The sequence below is a fragment of the Rhincodon typus genome, chromosome 7 (assembly GCF_021869965.1).
Source record: "Rhincodon typus isolate 14 chromosome 7, sRhiTyp1.1, whole genome shotgun sequence".
Classification (NCBI taxonomy): domain Eukaryota; kingdom Metazoa; phylum Chordata; class Chondrichthyes; order Orectolobiformes; family Rhincodontidae; genus Rhincodon; species Rhincodon typus.
The window spans coordinates 22,359,347-22,374,523 of record NC_063338.1 but is presented as its reverse complement, the minus strand read 5'-3'; the positions used below and the strand labels follow the sequence as shown (position 1 = coordinate 22,374,523).

General features: G+C 38.3%; 1 protein-coding gene across 8 annotated transcripts in view; it reads left to right on the top strand.

The window, feature by feature from the left end:
- Positions 1-15,177, top strand: part of LOC109937504 (collagen alpha-3(VI) chain-like) — a 747,545-nt gene that overhangs the window by 619,093 nt on the left and 113,275 nt on the right. For 3 of the 8 annotated variants that reach the window (XM_048599144.1, XM_048599142.1, XM_048599139.1), the window contains exons 1-3: positions 8,928-8,949; positions 9,068-9,165; positions 10,209-10,817. In XM_048599144.1, the coding sequence (XP_048455101.1) occupies positions 8,948-8,949; positions 9,068-9,165; positions 10,209-10,817 (709 nt within the window). In that variant the 5' untranslated portion in view covers positions 8,928-8,947. Of the gene's footprint in view, positions 1-4,094; positions 4,105-8,925; positions 8,950-9,067; positions 9,166-10,208; positions 10,818-15,177 lie in introns of those variants that run through there. The other 5 variants (XM_048599141.1, XM_048599140.1, XM_048599146.1 and 2 more) reach the window with 5 other exon arrangements.

Genomic DNA, 15,177 nt, shown 5'->3' with positions numbered 1-15,177 from the left:
TTAAGGAATATAGTTTAATTCGTCAGGGGAGAGGTTGAAAAGAATCAGATTATGACAGCTAGCTCTCCACTAACTGGGAACAATTTCAACTTTAGCCGAAGAAATTGGTGTGGGATGGCTGGGTTACCAATGAAAATGTATCAGTTTGAAGGTCAAATTTTACTATCCAGTCGTGGGTGAGCTACATATGGATTTTTTTGGGGGCGGAGGTTTGGGGAGTGGATCACTGGGGCTAGGAAATCTGGCCCAATTACAAGCTCAGTATTGTTCAGATGCAGCCTTGTTTAAAATGAGGGTCCTGGGTTGCTGTAACAGCTCTGAAGTGAATTGGACTATATTTGACAGGATCTATATGCCCTCTTCTATCCATACTGGGTTGCTGAATTTTCAGCTCGAGTTGCTCCGTCCTCCTTTCCACTGCCAACTGATGCTTTCTTACAGTCAACCAGTCCTTTACAAATTCTCCTGACCTTATTCCTCCACTACAAGCTATTTAGGAGTTAACACGCTCAACGGAAAAAAAAACTTCAAAAAGATTCAAGAAACGCAAGCAAAACAATTGCTTCTTCAATGTTTTAAGCTCTGGAATGACCAGTGGTCACTCACTTATATATTCACAATGCAGCAACTTTCAGTATTGCCCATCAAATATTCTCCATTTGCAAACCAGCCTCCCACTTTGCTGAGAGCAAGCTTTTGCTAAGTGGCTGCCTTGGTATTGTCAGTAGAAATTGCTTTGGGGTCTCCTCAAAGGGACACCTTTTGAGTATTTAAGAATTATTGCTGTTTGATAGAGATGAAGATCAAGACTATACATGTTTTTACGGTGTAGTATTCCAGAAGGTGTCAGGGCAGTAAGATTCCACCGCCGCTGGAGCAGCTTGCCTATCCATTAGAAAAACAGCTGCAATAAGTTATCATCATCAAGTCCCTACAGGGCAGAAGCAGGCCATTCAGCCCATCAAGTCCACAACAACCCTCTAAGGAGCATCCCACCCAATCCTTGTAACCCTGCATTTCCCATGGCTAACCTGCACTTATCTGGACACTGTGCAATTTAGCACATCCAGTCCACTTGATCTGCACGGCTTCAGAAGGAAACCCACACAGGCGCAGGGAGAATGTAAAAGCTCCACACAGACAGTTGTCCAAGGGTGGAATTGAATCCAGGTCCCTGGCACTGTGAGGTAGAAGGGCTGACCACTGAACCATCATGCCGCTCCATGTCAACCCTGACATTTTGAGTTATTGCAGAACAGTGAGTAGTAGAGCAACTAGATTGCCTGGTTTTATTGCCACAATTTATGCCTGCCTGATAGTGGCTACCGTTGACTGCAATAAAACTATTGGGTAATGCAGATAACTTGCACTCAATGAAATATTGTCCATTTTGTGCCACCAGCTGAGATAAAAGTTTATCCATAAGTTTAAAATCATCATTCTGAAGTTATGCCCTGCTCTGATTCTGCCACACCCTGAATCCTGTCCTCAGGTCTGACCGCTGAGCTGTGAGAGGAATATCATAGATAGGAAATGGTACAGAAAAGGGCTGATAGCTGGAGTAAGAGGACTGCAAAATCAGGAAAGATCACGGGTTCTGTTTTCCATTGAAAGGAAGCATTTAGGCCATTTGTAGAAAGACTCTAAGTCCAATTGAAAAGCACATTTACAAATTCAGTTGCAAGAGCAGAATAAAATCGTGGGAACAACTTGCTCAAAGAAATGAAGTCAGGAAGCATTTCAAGTAAACTCTAATCAGTAACTAGACTGTGTCCATTAACCAGATGAAGGAGTTATTCAAGAGCTGGATCATCGACGGTGAAATCATCGACATTTAAAGTTATCTTAAAATGTTTCCTTTATTGAACCTATCTGTATGAGTTAGAGTATGAGAAATAAGACCATTTCAACATACTAATTCAGGGAAGAGAGTTGGGTCAAGATTGGTGCATCTGAGGCTGAAGAAGTATAAAGCAGGAAAATTTATAGAAAACCTGACCAAAGTACAAACAAAATAGTTAATGTCATGTCTTTTAATTTGATCCTGTCAAAAAATCAAAAAATACATGCAGGATTTAACTAACGCTTGTTAAGTCTAATGCAGGGTATAATCAGCAGCTAGAAGTTTTCCATTTATCGTCATTTTTAAGTAGGTGTGTATTGCTAGGTATTGGAGCGCAGTTATATAGATAGACAACTTCTCAAGTATTACTGTTGTATGTAATTACTTCAAGCTGTCTTGTAAGGAAAACAGACCTTCCACCTCTGATGGAAGTTAGCAAATTAAATTGTTGCTGGAGATAGGAACAGGGGTCGGTCATTCAACCCCTCAAACCTGTTCTTTCAATTAAATTCTGACTGATCTATGCCTCAATTCCAGTGTCTGCTTTTGTTCAATGTCTTTTGCTGGTCTTAGCAAAAGCCAATAATCCATAACAATGTATCGATTTGTCTCATTGTTGGAATATACCTTTAACCATAGCTCCATGAGAAGTTTCCTCCAAATTTTTTGTCTCTCTAACCTTTTGCCTAGCACAAAATGATATATCCACTAGAAGCTAATTAATAACTTATATGCTGGAAAGAAATAATGTCCAAAGGCTTCTTTGCATTAACTACCGCTTATTAAATTTTATTTTGAAAATAGTTAATCATCTCCATAATTAAAGATCTAAAGATTTGGACCTTAATTCTGTCAATATATCTTGCTGTTTTTGGATACTGTGAGCGTGAGAAAGGAGTACAAAATTCATTATAAAATATTGCTTTTTACTAAGATATCTATTCCCAAAATTTATCTTACTACTGGAAATGATTATCTATTTTTCCATATGATATGACAATTCCACTAACCATTCACATAGTGAATGTGTGCAAGTATTTGCCATAAATGTAGAAAAACCTCAGCCCCGAAACATATGCTGCTTTAGTAATACTTTATCTTTCCTATCCAGTCTTGATTCTCCTCTTACTGTTTCCAAGTACTTTCACCAGTCTGGCACCTAACCTCAAACAAAATACCAGAATATCATTACTGTAAAATTTCATGGTGGGGATAGGTGTATATTTTGTTCCCTGCAGTTTGAGGTAAACCAAGTTTTGCCATCATGCCCAACACTAAAGAGCAGTATGTATTTAACAGTTACAATATATAGTCTTTTAAATGAGAAACATGATGTTAACTGCTTTGCCTTTCCTATTATATTTAATCATGTTATTATCTTGCACAGTGGGATTTGGCTTTTCAGACAAAGTCCTCTGTTTTAAAAGGGATACCTTACATAGACATTAACATTCCTCTAATGTTTCCTCTTAAGTGTTTCCCACCCCTCTTCTCCCCCTCCCCGACACAGACCATGCATCATTCTCTTTTAAGGAAAGAGGCCCTGACATTACACTGTAAGATACTAGTGCAGACATGCTCGCTTGAGAGATTAGTTTCTGCACTATTTTAGTGACGCAGTAACTAAGTTAATGATGTTACTAGAACCATGTAAAGAGGGAACTTATCAGGAATACAATAATTCTTCTCATACTGTATGTTAGAATGTAACTTCGGATGAGGTTGTCAATGCTAAACAAATTTGAGGTGTGTAGTCATTAGTCGATAGCAATTAGCAGCAAAATCCTATTTGTTTGTTGCTTATCTTCCAGTGAGAATATCTAGCGGTTGTGGAGTATGTTCATTATGTAGCACAATTTTACAATGTGAGAAAGCCTTCAAATAAAGACAACTAGGTCAAACATCTGGTGCACATTAATTAGAGCCCCCAAGGCACCAAGATGACTGTGCTGAATCAACTGCTATTGCCTGCAATTAATTCCTTATGAAACTGACACATATTTCCTTTAAATACTAATATTTAACTCACTACCTCCCCCAAAGCTATGCAAAAATAATGACTACTATATATATATAATATATATATAAATCCAAGCTTAAGAAGTTAAATACATAGTGTATGTTGTTGTCTAACTGTATTACTACAAATTCAACAGGTTAAAGCATTGGGATAGCAGAGATAAAAGACATGAAGGAGCCTGCTACTTTACCTTTCTGCTTCCCAACACACACAGACACACACACAGAACAGTGCACTTCTGGTGAGAAGACAATACTTTCCCATTGTTTAAATTTAATAATACTAAGTATTTGATCTGGTCTGGAAACAGCAGCCCCAATTATAGTTAATCAGTGCCTTCTACAGACATCAACCACATTTCATTCATTCTGTTTTGCTCCCTTGCACAGGATGGTCCATTAGTTTTGTCGTGATATTTGTACCTCTGAGTCTGAAGGTGTAGTGCTCAAACACGGCTTAAGATAGATGTTACAAGCAAAAATCAGAACTCTTGTCATGGTTTATGGGCCAAGATCCAGTGAGTTATTCACATATAGCAGATGTAAGCAATTCCCTCATTATGTGAGTTGTAGGAGTTTAAGAGAAATATTCTGCTGTATAGAATAACCAGATCTAGTTGCTGTCATAAAAATGGTAGCTAGATTGCAACTTCTTTTTCTACTTTGTGTTTTCTCCACAGAAGGAATATGCAGAGATAAAAATAGCAATTACAATTAGCAAAACAAAAAGAAAAGTAAGATTGTCTAGGATACCTTCCAACGTTGGTACCGGGACTGGGTGACAAATGCACCAGATAAGTTTTTGTCCACAATGGATTACAGTCTGAGGGCAACATGCCAGTGATTTCTTAATGAATTCCCTTATATGGTTAAAAAATCCCTTGCTCGCACTATAAACTTGGAAAGTCACTCCTCCTTTCACAAATGTTTACTTTCTTTATAAACACACATCATTTGTGGTGATACTCCTCTGATGCCATATTTTTGCTTATTTTTATTCCATGCTTTTCCAAATCTTCCAGACACCCTCTTTTTACATGGAGGCAGGACAGTCTCATTGTTGATTGGTATCATGGCATTTCAGAGTTAACCTGTAGAGGGTGTGCTGATAGCATGGTCTGTCAATAGTGCCAAGTCGACACTGTCCAAGTTTGCCTTACCACAATTTATTTTAATCTAACAGTATAAAAAGCAATGTGTGGGGCCTGGAAATTTTGTGCAATTTATTCAGAAATTTTCCAAAAAAGTTAACTAGATTATAAGATGCCAATTTCTCTTACTCAATGCTGTGGAATTCAACTTTTCGGAGTTCTGCCGTTGGATTGTCATCACCATTTTGCAAGAAGCAGAGAGTTGTTTTTTTATCCCAGTTTCCTGATATTCATGGTGGTGATTGCCACAGTCTGAAAAGTGTGAACTCTGCCACGCTTTATTCCATGTGACCTCTCGGAAGGTCTGCTAGCAAAAGGGAGGCTGCAACTTGAGAATTTTGCCAAAGTTCCTGTTTGGAATTGATGGCAAGTGGCAGAGTCATTGCCTCAGATTATAGAAATTAATTCAAACTCATCAATGGTGAGTCCTCATGAATAACTGAAAATAATACCTGGCACTTGGGGATTGTGACTTGTTCACACCCTTGTTTATCAAATGCACTGACCTGCCTCACGTGAAAATGCAAGTTGCGATGCTGACAAAGTTGGCATTTGATGCCTGCTGATTAGGAATAAGTGAAAAATCATCTGGATTTTGTGATCAACAGCCAAGAAACCCAAGTGATTGATTATAAGGTGTAGTCAATATTTGCGCGTGTTTTCAAAAAAACATGTAAATGGAGATTGAATATATAAGCTTACTACATATTGTGGTTGCGATTGGATCATCAAGGTAATAAATATATTAACTATAACTGTGACCTTAATTATATAAATTTAATGTTCATTTTCATTCAGTAAAAGAAGGCTGTCATTCTCCCTTGTATTAGATAATGCTGTTGTCGTTTAGGCACTGTGTGTTTATTCTATAGCAGTGATCTGTGAAGCTGCAAATGTCAGATTCCTATCTCTGTTTCTATTTATATGGAGTTGAGATAATTCCAGTCGAAGCCATATGCTTCTCAGAGCAAAATGAGAAAGCAGGGCAAATGTTTACCTCAGGACTAATCATGGCCCAGAAAATAGAGTTGCAAAGTATTCCCAATAATGTTCAAAACTGGACATGGACAGAAGAGAGATAAATATTGAATCATGCTTACCATCTGATATTTGTTTTGCTGCAAATGAAAATTAATTGATTTAGTCCTTAATGGTCCAACATCAGGAACAAAAGAAAATTACTCCTGTTTAAACAATATTGCATGAATTTGGCCTTCATTTCCAGACAATTAACTCAAAGTGAGTCCAAGACTGTAAACAATGTTAAATATAGGAACAGAACTCATCCCAAACTCTGGGCCAAGATCTATAAAGGAACATAAAAATCTAAAAGATGGAGAAAAATTCTTTAAACCATGATTAATGCACTGTTTTGTCATTATTTAAAATAAAACCAAACCCTTTTCTCATTTTGATAGAGGAAGTGCTGCTGCTTGGCTCTTACTTATGTGCCTTTGAGAAAGTGCTTTTTTGTGGCTATGTCACAAGAGAATACAGCATTCTGGGACCAAAAAAGCATTTGGAAGAAATTAAACTGTTTGATATGTAGCAGCTGTGAGGAGAACTTCAATGGAAATGCAAATTTTGGCCATAGCTTTCATCTGCTACACATATTTTCAGTCAAATAAAATCACAGGATACTCCATAAAGAATCATGAAATCCAGAAGATTATCTCAGCTGAGGAAGTAACAGCGTGGGTAATAAAGCTGAGATAACAAGGTGCAGAGCTGGATGAACACAGCAGGCCAAGCAGGATCGGAGGAGCAGGAAGGCTGATGTTTCGGGCCTAGACCATCACCATCTCCAACGTCCTCTCACATTACCTATGCGTATCTTTTGCAGATTCTTTGTGTCTTCCTCACAACTTTCTTTCCTACCTATTATTGTATTTTCAGCAAATTTGTCAAAGTTATTCATATGATTCTAAGTAGATGAGGACCGAACTCTGATCGCCATGGTACTTCACTAGTTAGTTTTTAACCTGAAAATAACTCGTGACTTTCTGTCACTTAGTTTCTCCTCCAGCCATGTTATTTTATCACACCAACACCATTAGCTCTTATCGTGTGCAGAAAACTTTTATAATGCCTTAACAAATTCCTCTATATCACTCACTCTCTCACTCCCTCCCACCATCTCTCTTTCCCTCTTTTACTGACTCTCTCCGGGTCTCTCACTCATTCGCTCACTCACTCACTCATTATACCAAATTCCCTCACTCATCAAGTTCAATATTCGCTCAAAGCTGGCCTTCATGCATTAGAAAAAAGACCTCCTTATTTATAATAGGTAGAATTTCATAGACATGGATTACATCCTGTTGGCTCAGAACCAGTTCCAATTAGCTATCTAATTAATTAAATGTGGGGCTAGCACAAGAATAAAGCTTCTTTTTATGACTGATTTAAGATTGGAATAAACTATAAAACAATGTGAAAGTAAAATTCGAATGCTGACTGTAACAGTTAACTCAATTTTAGAAAAAGAGCCAATGTTAAAACTCTTGGGAATTTGACAAGTCTGATATCAGTATCTGTTGAAGATATATTCCATCAAGATCATCTTTGTGCTACTTACATGTTGATGCAGTTAGTCTGTGTTGAAATAGTTGTCCATATTGTTACCATGCCATTGTTTAATTGAAGATCTTCATGTTTCAGTTAGTGGAGTGTATGGAAAAGAATGCCAGAACATTTTTTCAATGTTGAATTTAAACTCCCCCAGCAGTCATTCACACTGACTTAGCCAGTGATGCCATATTGCATGAAGAGGTGAAACAAAAAAGAACTGGTCAAAAATGGCAATAAGTTGTGTATGGAGCATTTGTGGGACTCTGGTATTGCTGAAAGGCAATTGTTCTATAAATATGTCTTCCTTGGTAGATATGTGCAATGATGCCTGTGGCAGTTTCTTTTTGTACAAATCTCCCTAAATCTCAATCTCGCAGCAATAAATTATTTCAAATTTTTAGAGATTGGATCTGAATATGTGCGATTTTGCATATGAAGATTGTGTTATAGATTATGTATTGTAGCATGAGTTTGTTTATATGTATTATTGGCTTGCTTATGTCTCACGTTTATCCTAAAGCCAGATTGAGAATATTTATTTTCATAATTTCTATCAATTTGTTCTCTGAATGTCTCGGTAAGGGTAGCTTGCCAGCCCTCATTTGTAGGCCTGTCAACTCTGTTTGGATTTATTCCTGGGAGTTTTAACACATAACTTCCCTGTTCCAATTGCCTTGACCCCACATTTGGTTGCCCACCCCATTCATTCTTTTCCCACACTGCCTCCCCACATTGACTACAAAATGAACATATACTGTACCAACCAATTGGATAATGCTATAAACCCCCTTATCAGGAATAACAGAAAAGTTCAAGAAAATGAAAATCTGCCAAATCATTTAATTCTCCAATGATCAATTTGCTGTCCTATGCATCATGGTCATTAATTCTTGGAAACACTGGAACAACGCTTGAAGGTTGGCAACCCCCTATTTATATACGAGCTTAAATCATTAGTGTTGACAAGTTATGCATTCTTGCTGATGGACAGCAACTATTCAGCGTTAGTAGGAACTGCAGATGCTGGAGAATCCGAGCCTAGGCCCGAAACGTCAGCCTCTCTGCTCCTATGATGCTGCTTGGCCTGCTGTGTTCATCCAGCCCTGCACCTTGTTGTCTCAACTATTCAGAGTAATCTGTCCTTCCCAGACAACTTCCCAATAATTAAACCGGTAGTGTTGAGAAGTGGAAACTTTGGCTGAAAATCTATTTAATACACATCAAGTGTGGGTCGTCTGCTCAACCAATCCTGCACAACTACAGCAGCTGGTTATATTAGTGATATTCCTGTTCTGTACAGCTCAGTGCCATATCTCCCTGTCACTGAGGCTAACAAAGTCTCCCAGATAAGATATTTGAATGCATGTATGATTTCTACATTAATGGTTGCATTTCTTGGTTGTCCATTTCAATTTCCAAAAATGATACGGTTTTGACAACATTTTGTTTCCTACTGAGTAACTTATTTGAAATTTTTTTTTAGGTCACACACCCACCACCTAGTTGCAAAAATGGCTCAACTGCGTGGTTTGTTATTGTTCACACTCTTCAGCCTAACCTCTTTCACTCAAGCACAACAGGGTAAGAACTGAAGAGATTGAGCTGTATTTTGTTTTTGATGCTGGTCATCTCTCTTGATAATGATTTGTGTGAACATGAAACTGGGCAGTCAGTAGAAGTAACTGATCATTATTTTCTTTTAGAAATTTTGAGGTAAGTCTTGTTCTAACTTCTCACTCACAGAACATACTGCATAGCAAGCTACAAATAAAGATTATTATATCTCTTGTTATGTATTACAATGCAGACTTGGGTGATGTTAATGGAAAAATTCAAATGTTTATTAATAAGCATTTCTTTTTAATATTGAAATGATATAAATTGATATGTCGGTGAAATGAGATTGGTGTATGAGTGAGCATCACTATAAATTTGTGGGAGGAATGGTCCCCCAAACACACCCTCAGCCCTACCCTTTCATTATTTCAGTGAGTTCCTGATTAAACTCCCCCCTTGTCATGTGCAAGTGCCAAGTGGAGACTGGGCACTTTCACACTGATGGGGAAAGAAGCACAGTTAGGGGAAGTTAAGTCAAACCGCACTTGTGAATCTCCGAGTGACTGCTTTCAGATTAGTCTAAATGGGATTAGGTTTCCAATCGATCTCCTAATAATTGCTAATCGCCAGTCAGGTTTTGGATCAAAGCTTTGAGCGAGATTTTGGGAAATTTCTTTCTTTTTGAATAATATCTCACCTACTCCTTCTATATTTGCTTCTAATGGCTTGAAGGTTTTGGTTAGCGACGGTTTCAATGAATTTTTCACAACAACTGAGAAAGTTGTGGAACACCTAAACTGCCCGCCCCTCCCCAGACCCTTCCATTTCGCATTGGACTACAATAAGGTGAAAGGGCATGAGGTGCGGTGTGGGATAGGATATAAGGCATAGACGCCATGGCGGGTTGAGCACAGAGGGGCCAGAGGGTGTGTTAACTCTTGCAATGCAAACAAATTAATATTACTGACATTCTATAATGCTGTAGAAAAGAAAAAAAATTGGCTGTATTTAGAGAAGAAAATGCCTCTGTATTTAAGACAGTCCTAAACAGCTTTTCTTTCTTAAAGATGACAGAACAGTTGCTGCTGACATAGTCTTTCTAGTGGATACCTCCTGGAGCATCGGCCAGGAAAATTTCCAATATGTGCGAGAGTTTCTATTCAGGGTTATAAAGGCTTTTGAGATTGGAGAAAACAGATTCCGTTTTGGCCTGGTGCAGTACAGCGAGAAGCCACAAACAGAGTTCCATTTTAACACATATTTTACGAAGCAGGACATCTTATTTCATATATGGAACATGTCATATAAGGGGGGAGGCACAAAAACTGGACTAGCGCTAGAATATCTAATGAAGGATCAGCTCAATAAAGCCAACGGGAGTAGAGCGGAACAAGGAGTGCCGCAGATTATTATAGTGTTAACAGACGGACGATCTCAGGATGATGTAATCCCTCCGTCTGCTTCCCTTAAGTCAGCTGAAGTTAAAATTTATGCTATTGGAGTTCACCAAGCGGTTGAATGGGAGTTAAAGGAGATTGCGAGTGAACCTCATGAGAGGTTTGTTTATCACCTCGATGACTTTGCCGCACTTAAAGGCATTGTAAACGACTTAGTGGCAAGTGTACACACGGCTGCAGCGCACCCATTATCTGATGGGATAATAAAAGACACCACAGGTAAACAGCTAGCCTATAACAACTGCTACTTTGCTTACCCTGCTCAATTTATGAGGCTTCTCAAACAAATGGAAACAAAAGCTCCCCCGATGGTTCAGCTGGTAAGGCTAAGATTATTTGAAAAGCTGAGCTATACAGACCAGGAAGGACCCAGGTTCAACCCCTTGGTCTGTGCTGAGTTAGCTGATCTCAGCTAGGGGAGGCAGAAATGGGTGCTGCAATTGGCCTCAGCGCCTGGGGCTAGGGAGGGATGTAAAATCAGCCAGGGTTCCTGTTCCTGATTGCTAAACACTGACTCCTGCTGAAAAGAGCATGGATAGACAGAATGGGAATTTGGCAATGATGCCCTCCATGTATCAATGGGCTGCCAGCATTTGCTGCCTGCACTCACCCATGAAGACATCCACTTTGGCAAATGTCCGTGAGATTTTCTTCATCAGTGGAATGGTCACTCAGCATGGAGTCAATGCCATCAGGAAAGGAGGGGAAGAAAAAATGCAGTAGGGCTTTTAATTATTGAAAGCCCTGACTTCATGTCAATCGGATTCTAAAGTTAAATGAATGAGCAAAGAGCAGATCCACTTTAGAGTCTATGTTCTACTACTAACATCACTGGCCCTCATATTATTGTATCTATTTTAATTAAACACCCATAATGCATCTGTGTCAGTGCCTTGCTACAAATTAATAACAATTCACAACTAAAATGCACTGTCATCAGCCAGAGTGCAGAGAAATGAAAATGATTTCACAGTTGCTGTGGCATGACCATGCAAATGGCTTGACAAAGCATTCGAAATGTACTTGTTATTTTACACAGCACATTTGGAGGGTATGTGGGAATGGGAAAAGGGACCTTTTCTGGATTTGCAAGTTTTTGACCAACAGAGTTTTGGCAGAGCAACAGTGCAGAGTGGTACGAAGAGGAATAATTCAAATCAGGTTGAGAAATGAGACCAAATGAATAAATATCAGCTAGTGAATGGTGTCAGCAGATATATTAGGAAGAACTTTGTTTGTGAAGTACTAAATGTTTGGAATCATCTCCCAGAAGGAGTTTTGAATGGAATAAAATCGAGATGTTTTCAATAAAACTGGATTAGAAGCTGGAAAAGCTAAGGAGCTAGCAGCCACCGTTAATAATTTTCTAGTTCTGATTCCTATTATGTTCATAACATTTTGGCTTTCATTTGCCACATGTTGAGAGTCCAATTCAATAGAATGAAAGAATTGCATTGAGGTTAAGTACTACCCAAAAGAGAATGAGGAACATTGGCAGTTGAGGTCCCTTCTCTTCATTGGCTACACTTTCAAAATCATCACAGCTTTTGACATAAATGATGGCTTTTGTTTGAGCCAAGATACCACAACAATTATTGCAGCAACTTGAGAATTGTTTAGTGACATCTGTTTGCAATGGAGATGCTTACACCAAGCATTTGAGTGTGGATCTGTCAATCACTCTGAGAAATTAAGATGTAATAAATGCACCCCGGATTTAAGATGCCAGAATGGCTTTAATGGTCATTGAATTGGAACTCTGACGTGTAGTCCCGCATTGAAGCTTATTATAAACATTTCAAGTAACTTACATTAACCTTTCTGTAGGAAACACCAAATGGAGATCAGATATAACCTCTGACAAATGAACCAAATGAAGGGTTTCTCTCTACTAATCTTGGATACCTTCAAGTGATTGTGATTCAAAGCTGGCATTACAATGGATTAATTGAAGGTTCTGTTCAGGCATGTTTGGGAAATGTGGTGAGGAAACAAAAATAAGATAAATGAAGGTGGTAAAGCATTATTAAGAAGTAGTCAAAAAATGGCTAAGAATGGAGTTTAGATATTTTTAAAAAAATGATAATGGTGATAATGTAATTCCAGAATCCCATTTTATGAGAAATGGCGAAGCACAGGCGTTTTGGAATTAACCAGAGTGTCAGGAAACCCTTTGTCTTCTCAGTGCTTGACCTCTCTGTTCACTTATGTTGCTATTAACATCCAAGAGCTTTGCTACCACTGTATTTTCAGCTGTGTGCACACCATGTACTTTTACACACCTGCTTGTGTTGTACGAAAGGCTGTGTCACGATGCACAATGTTAATCCCAAAAAGGTTTTAACTTGTTCTGCATTCTTTGATTGAAAACAAAATAGGTATATGATGACATATGGTGATTCTGAAAGTTGCTATACTGACATTCAGCGAAACAACATGGCAAGCGGACTTGTATTCAATTTCTGTTTTACTCTGTTCCCGATCGCAACTGCATTAAGCAGTTAAACACCAAAATAAGGTTGTGGCATTTTCCAGAATGGTGAAAATGGAAAATTGGAAGGGAGAGCATGGATCATTGCAGCTGCTGACAGAAAGAGTTAGCGGCAGTGAAGATATAGTAAAAAATAAAATATAAATTCTATAATAGAAACAAAAAGGCTCAAAGTGCCCTGAAATAACCATTGCCTTGACATGTAGATGAAGTCTGAGAACTCAATAATCTTTTGTAAACCACAGTATGTTCTCTACCTCTAAAATATCTATAGTGCCAGGTATTGTCTAATTATTTAACCAGTTTGTATTGCTGCTGTTTCTTAAATAGGGTAACCTGTTGAATTCATTTCCCAGGACAACTCAACTCCCTCATCAATCAGTACATTTTTTGAGGGATGAGATGGCCCAGTAGGTTAGTATGGTATTATTTCACCCCAAGCCAGAAGGCTTCAGCTCCTCAGTCAGTTTAGCAATTGGTGAGGTACCCACTGTCTCAATTCCCATGGGTTAAGGGAGGAAAATGTAAAAGGAACAGAGTTTCCATAGCTGATTAATTTTGGGTGATATGTCCCAAAAAAGCCCATGCTTTTGGACAATGTGTAAAGATGAAAATGAGCTAGGTTGTGATAGGCCCAATTAGCAACCATCTTGTCCTAACTAACTGCCCAAGCTCATGTGAGATGAATGTTTTCATCCCCCCCCGACAAAACAGACACACACACACACACACATACACCATCCCCAATGGCACCCCCAACCTGGGGGAGTTTGTACCATTGGAACCACTAGGTGAGAATGGGAAAGTAAGAAAGAAAACAGGTGAATACCTTGCAGCTGTAACAGTGATGACACGTCATTGATTTAAATGAATAGATGGTCTGTACTTCCCTATTTTCATACATTGAATGTTATGATACCAAATTGTCACCAGGGATACTTATCATTCTTGGTATCAATGCACAATAGGAAAAATGTGATTAAGTCAATACAGTTTCGTGCTGTAGTGAAACAATCTTTGTCTAACGCCTTAATTTATAACATAACTATTCCGGCTTCCACCATCAACAATGGCAAATATGTAACCACAGATACTATGGCAAAATGGTCACCATGTTTACTTTCCTAACAGTGTTTACATTTCAACAGTAATCTATTGATGGTGATTCATTTTTAGGGGTTCTTAAGAGATAAAAGGGTTTATAAAATTGTAGTTTTATTTTTCTTGCTTCATCTTAATAATGCCTGCCCCCACACGATACATAACATGGAACATAGTTCACGGCATGACTGAAAAGTAATGTTGGTATGGGTCAACTGTGTATGGTTGGCATCCCTAAGACTCAGGTCAAGCTGAGACAAATAATCAGCACTGTAACAGCAAATACTTTGAAAAACATTTGCCTGTTGATATCTGGCCTAACTTGTAAGTGTAGATTCAAGAAAATGAAGAGTTAAAACAGTCAGAAAGTCTGTTTTTAAAGAGTGTCTTCCAGATTAAATAAAATGTTACATAGTAACACTTATCAACTTCAATACGCTCATTCTTTTTCATATTGTTAGAGTGTTATCTTATTTAAACAGAGAGTTCAGATAAAATAATTGAGGGAAATGGTTAAGCACAACAGCATGAGGGAGTAGAGCTAACAAACACCAATGAACCTGAGACAACCTTAGATGTACTCCACATCAATTTTCTTATATGGAATACACTGACTGAATACTATGAAATAGTATTGATTGTGATAGACATGATATGTTGACTCATCAGGAATCTCTAGCAGCACTGTGTGATATTTTTGCTGTTAATTCAGCTCCCTCATTCATTTGGAGCCCAGTAACTTGATTTTGTTATCTTCAATGATGCCATTTTGCACAATTGAAAGAAAGGAAAAATAACACAAACAAAAGAAAACAAAGAACTGCATGTGCTGGAAATCAGAAACACAGAAATTGCTGGAAAAACTCAGCAGGTCTCACAGTATTTGAGAAAACAACCTAATTGTGTTTACAAATCACATTTCTTTATTTTTTTGAACTGTCACCTCTAACTTATTCTTTTAAAAAAAAATGCAGCCTGTCCAATGTA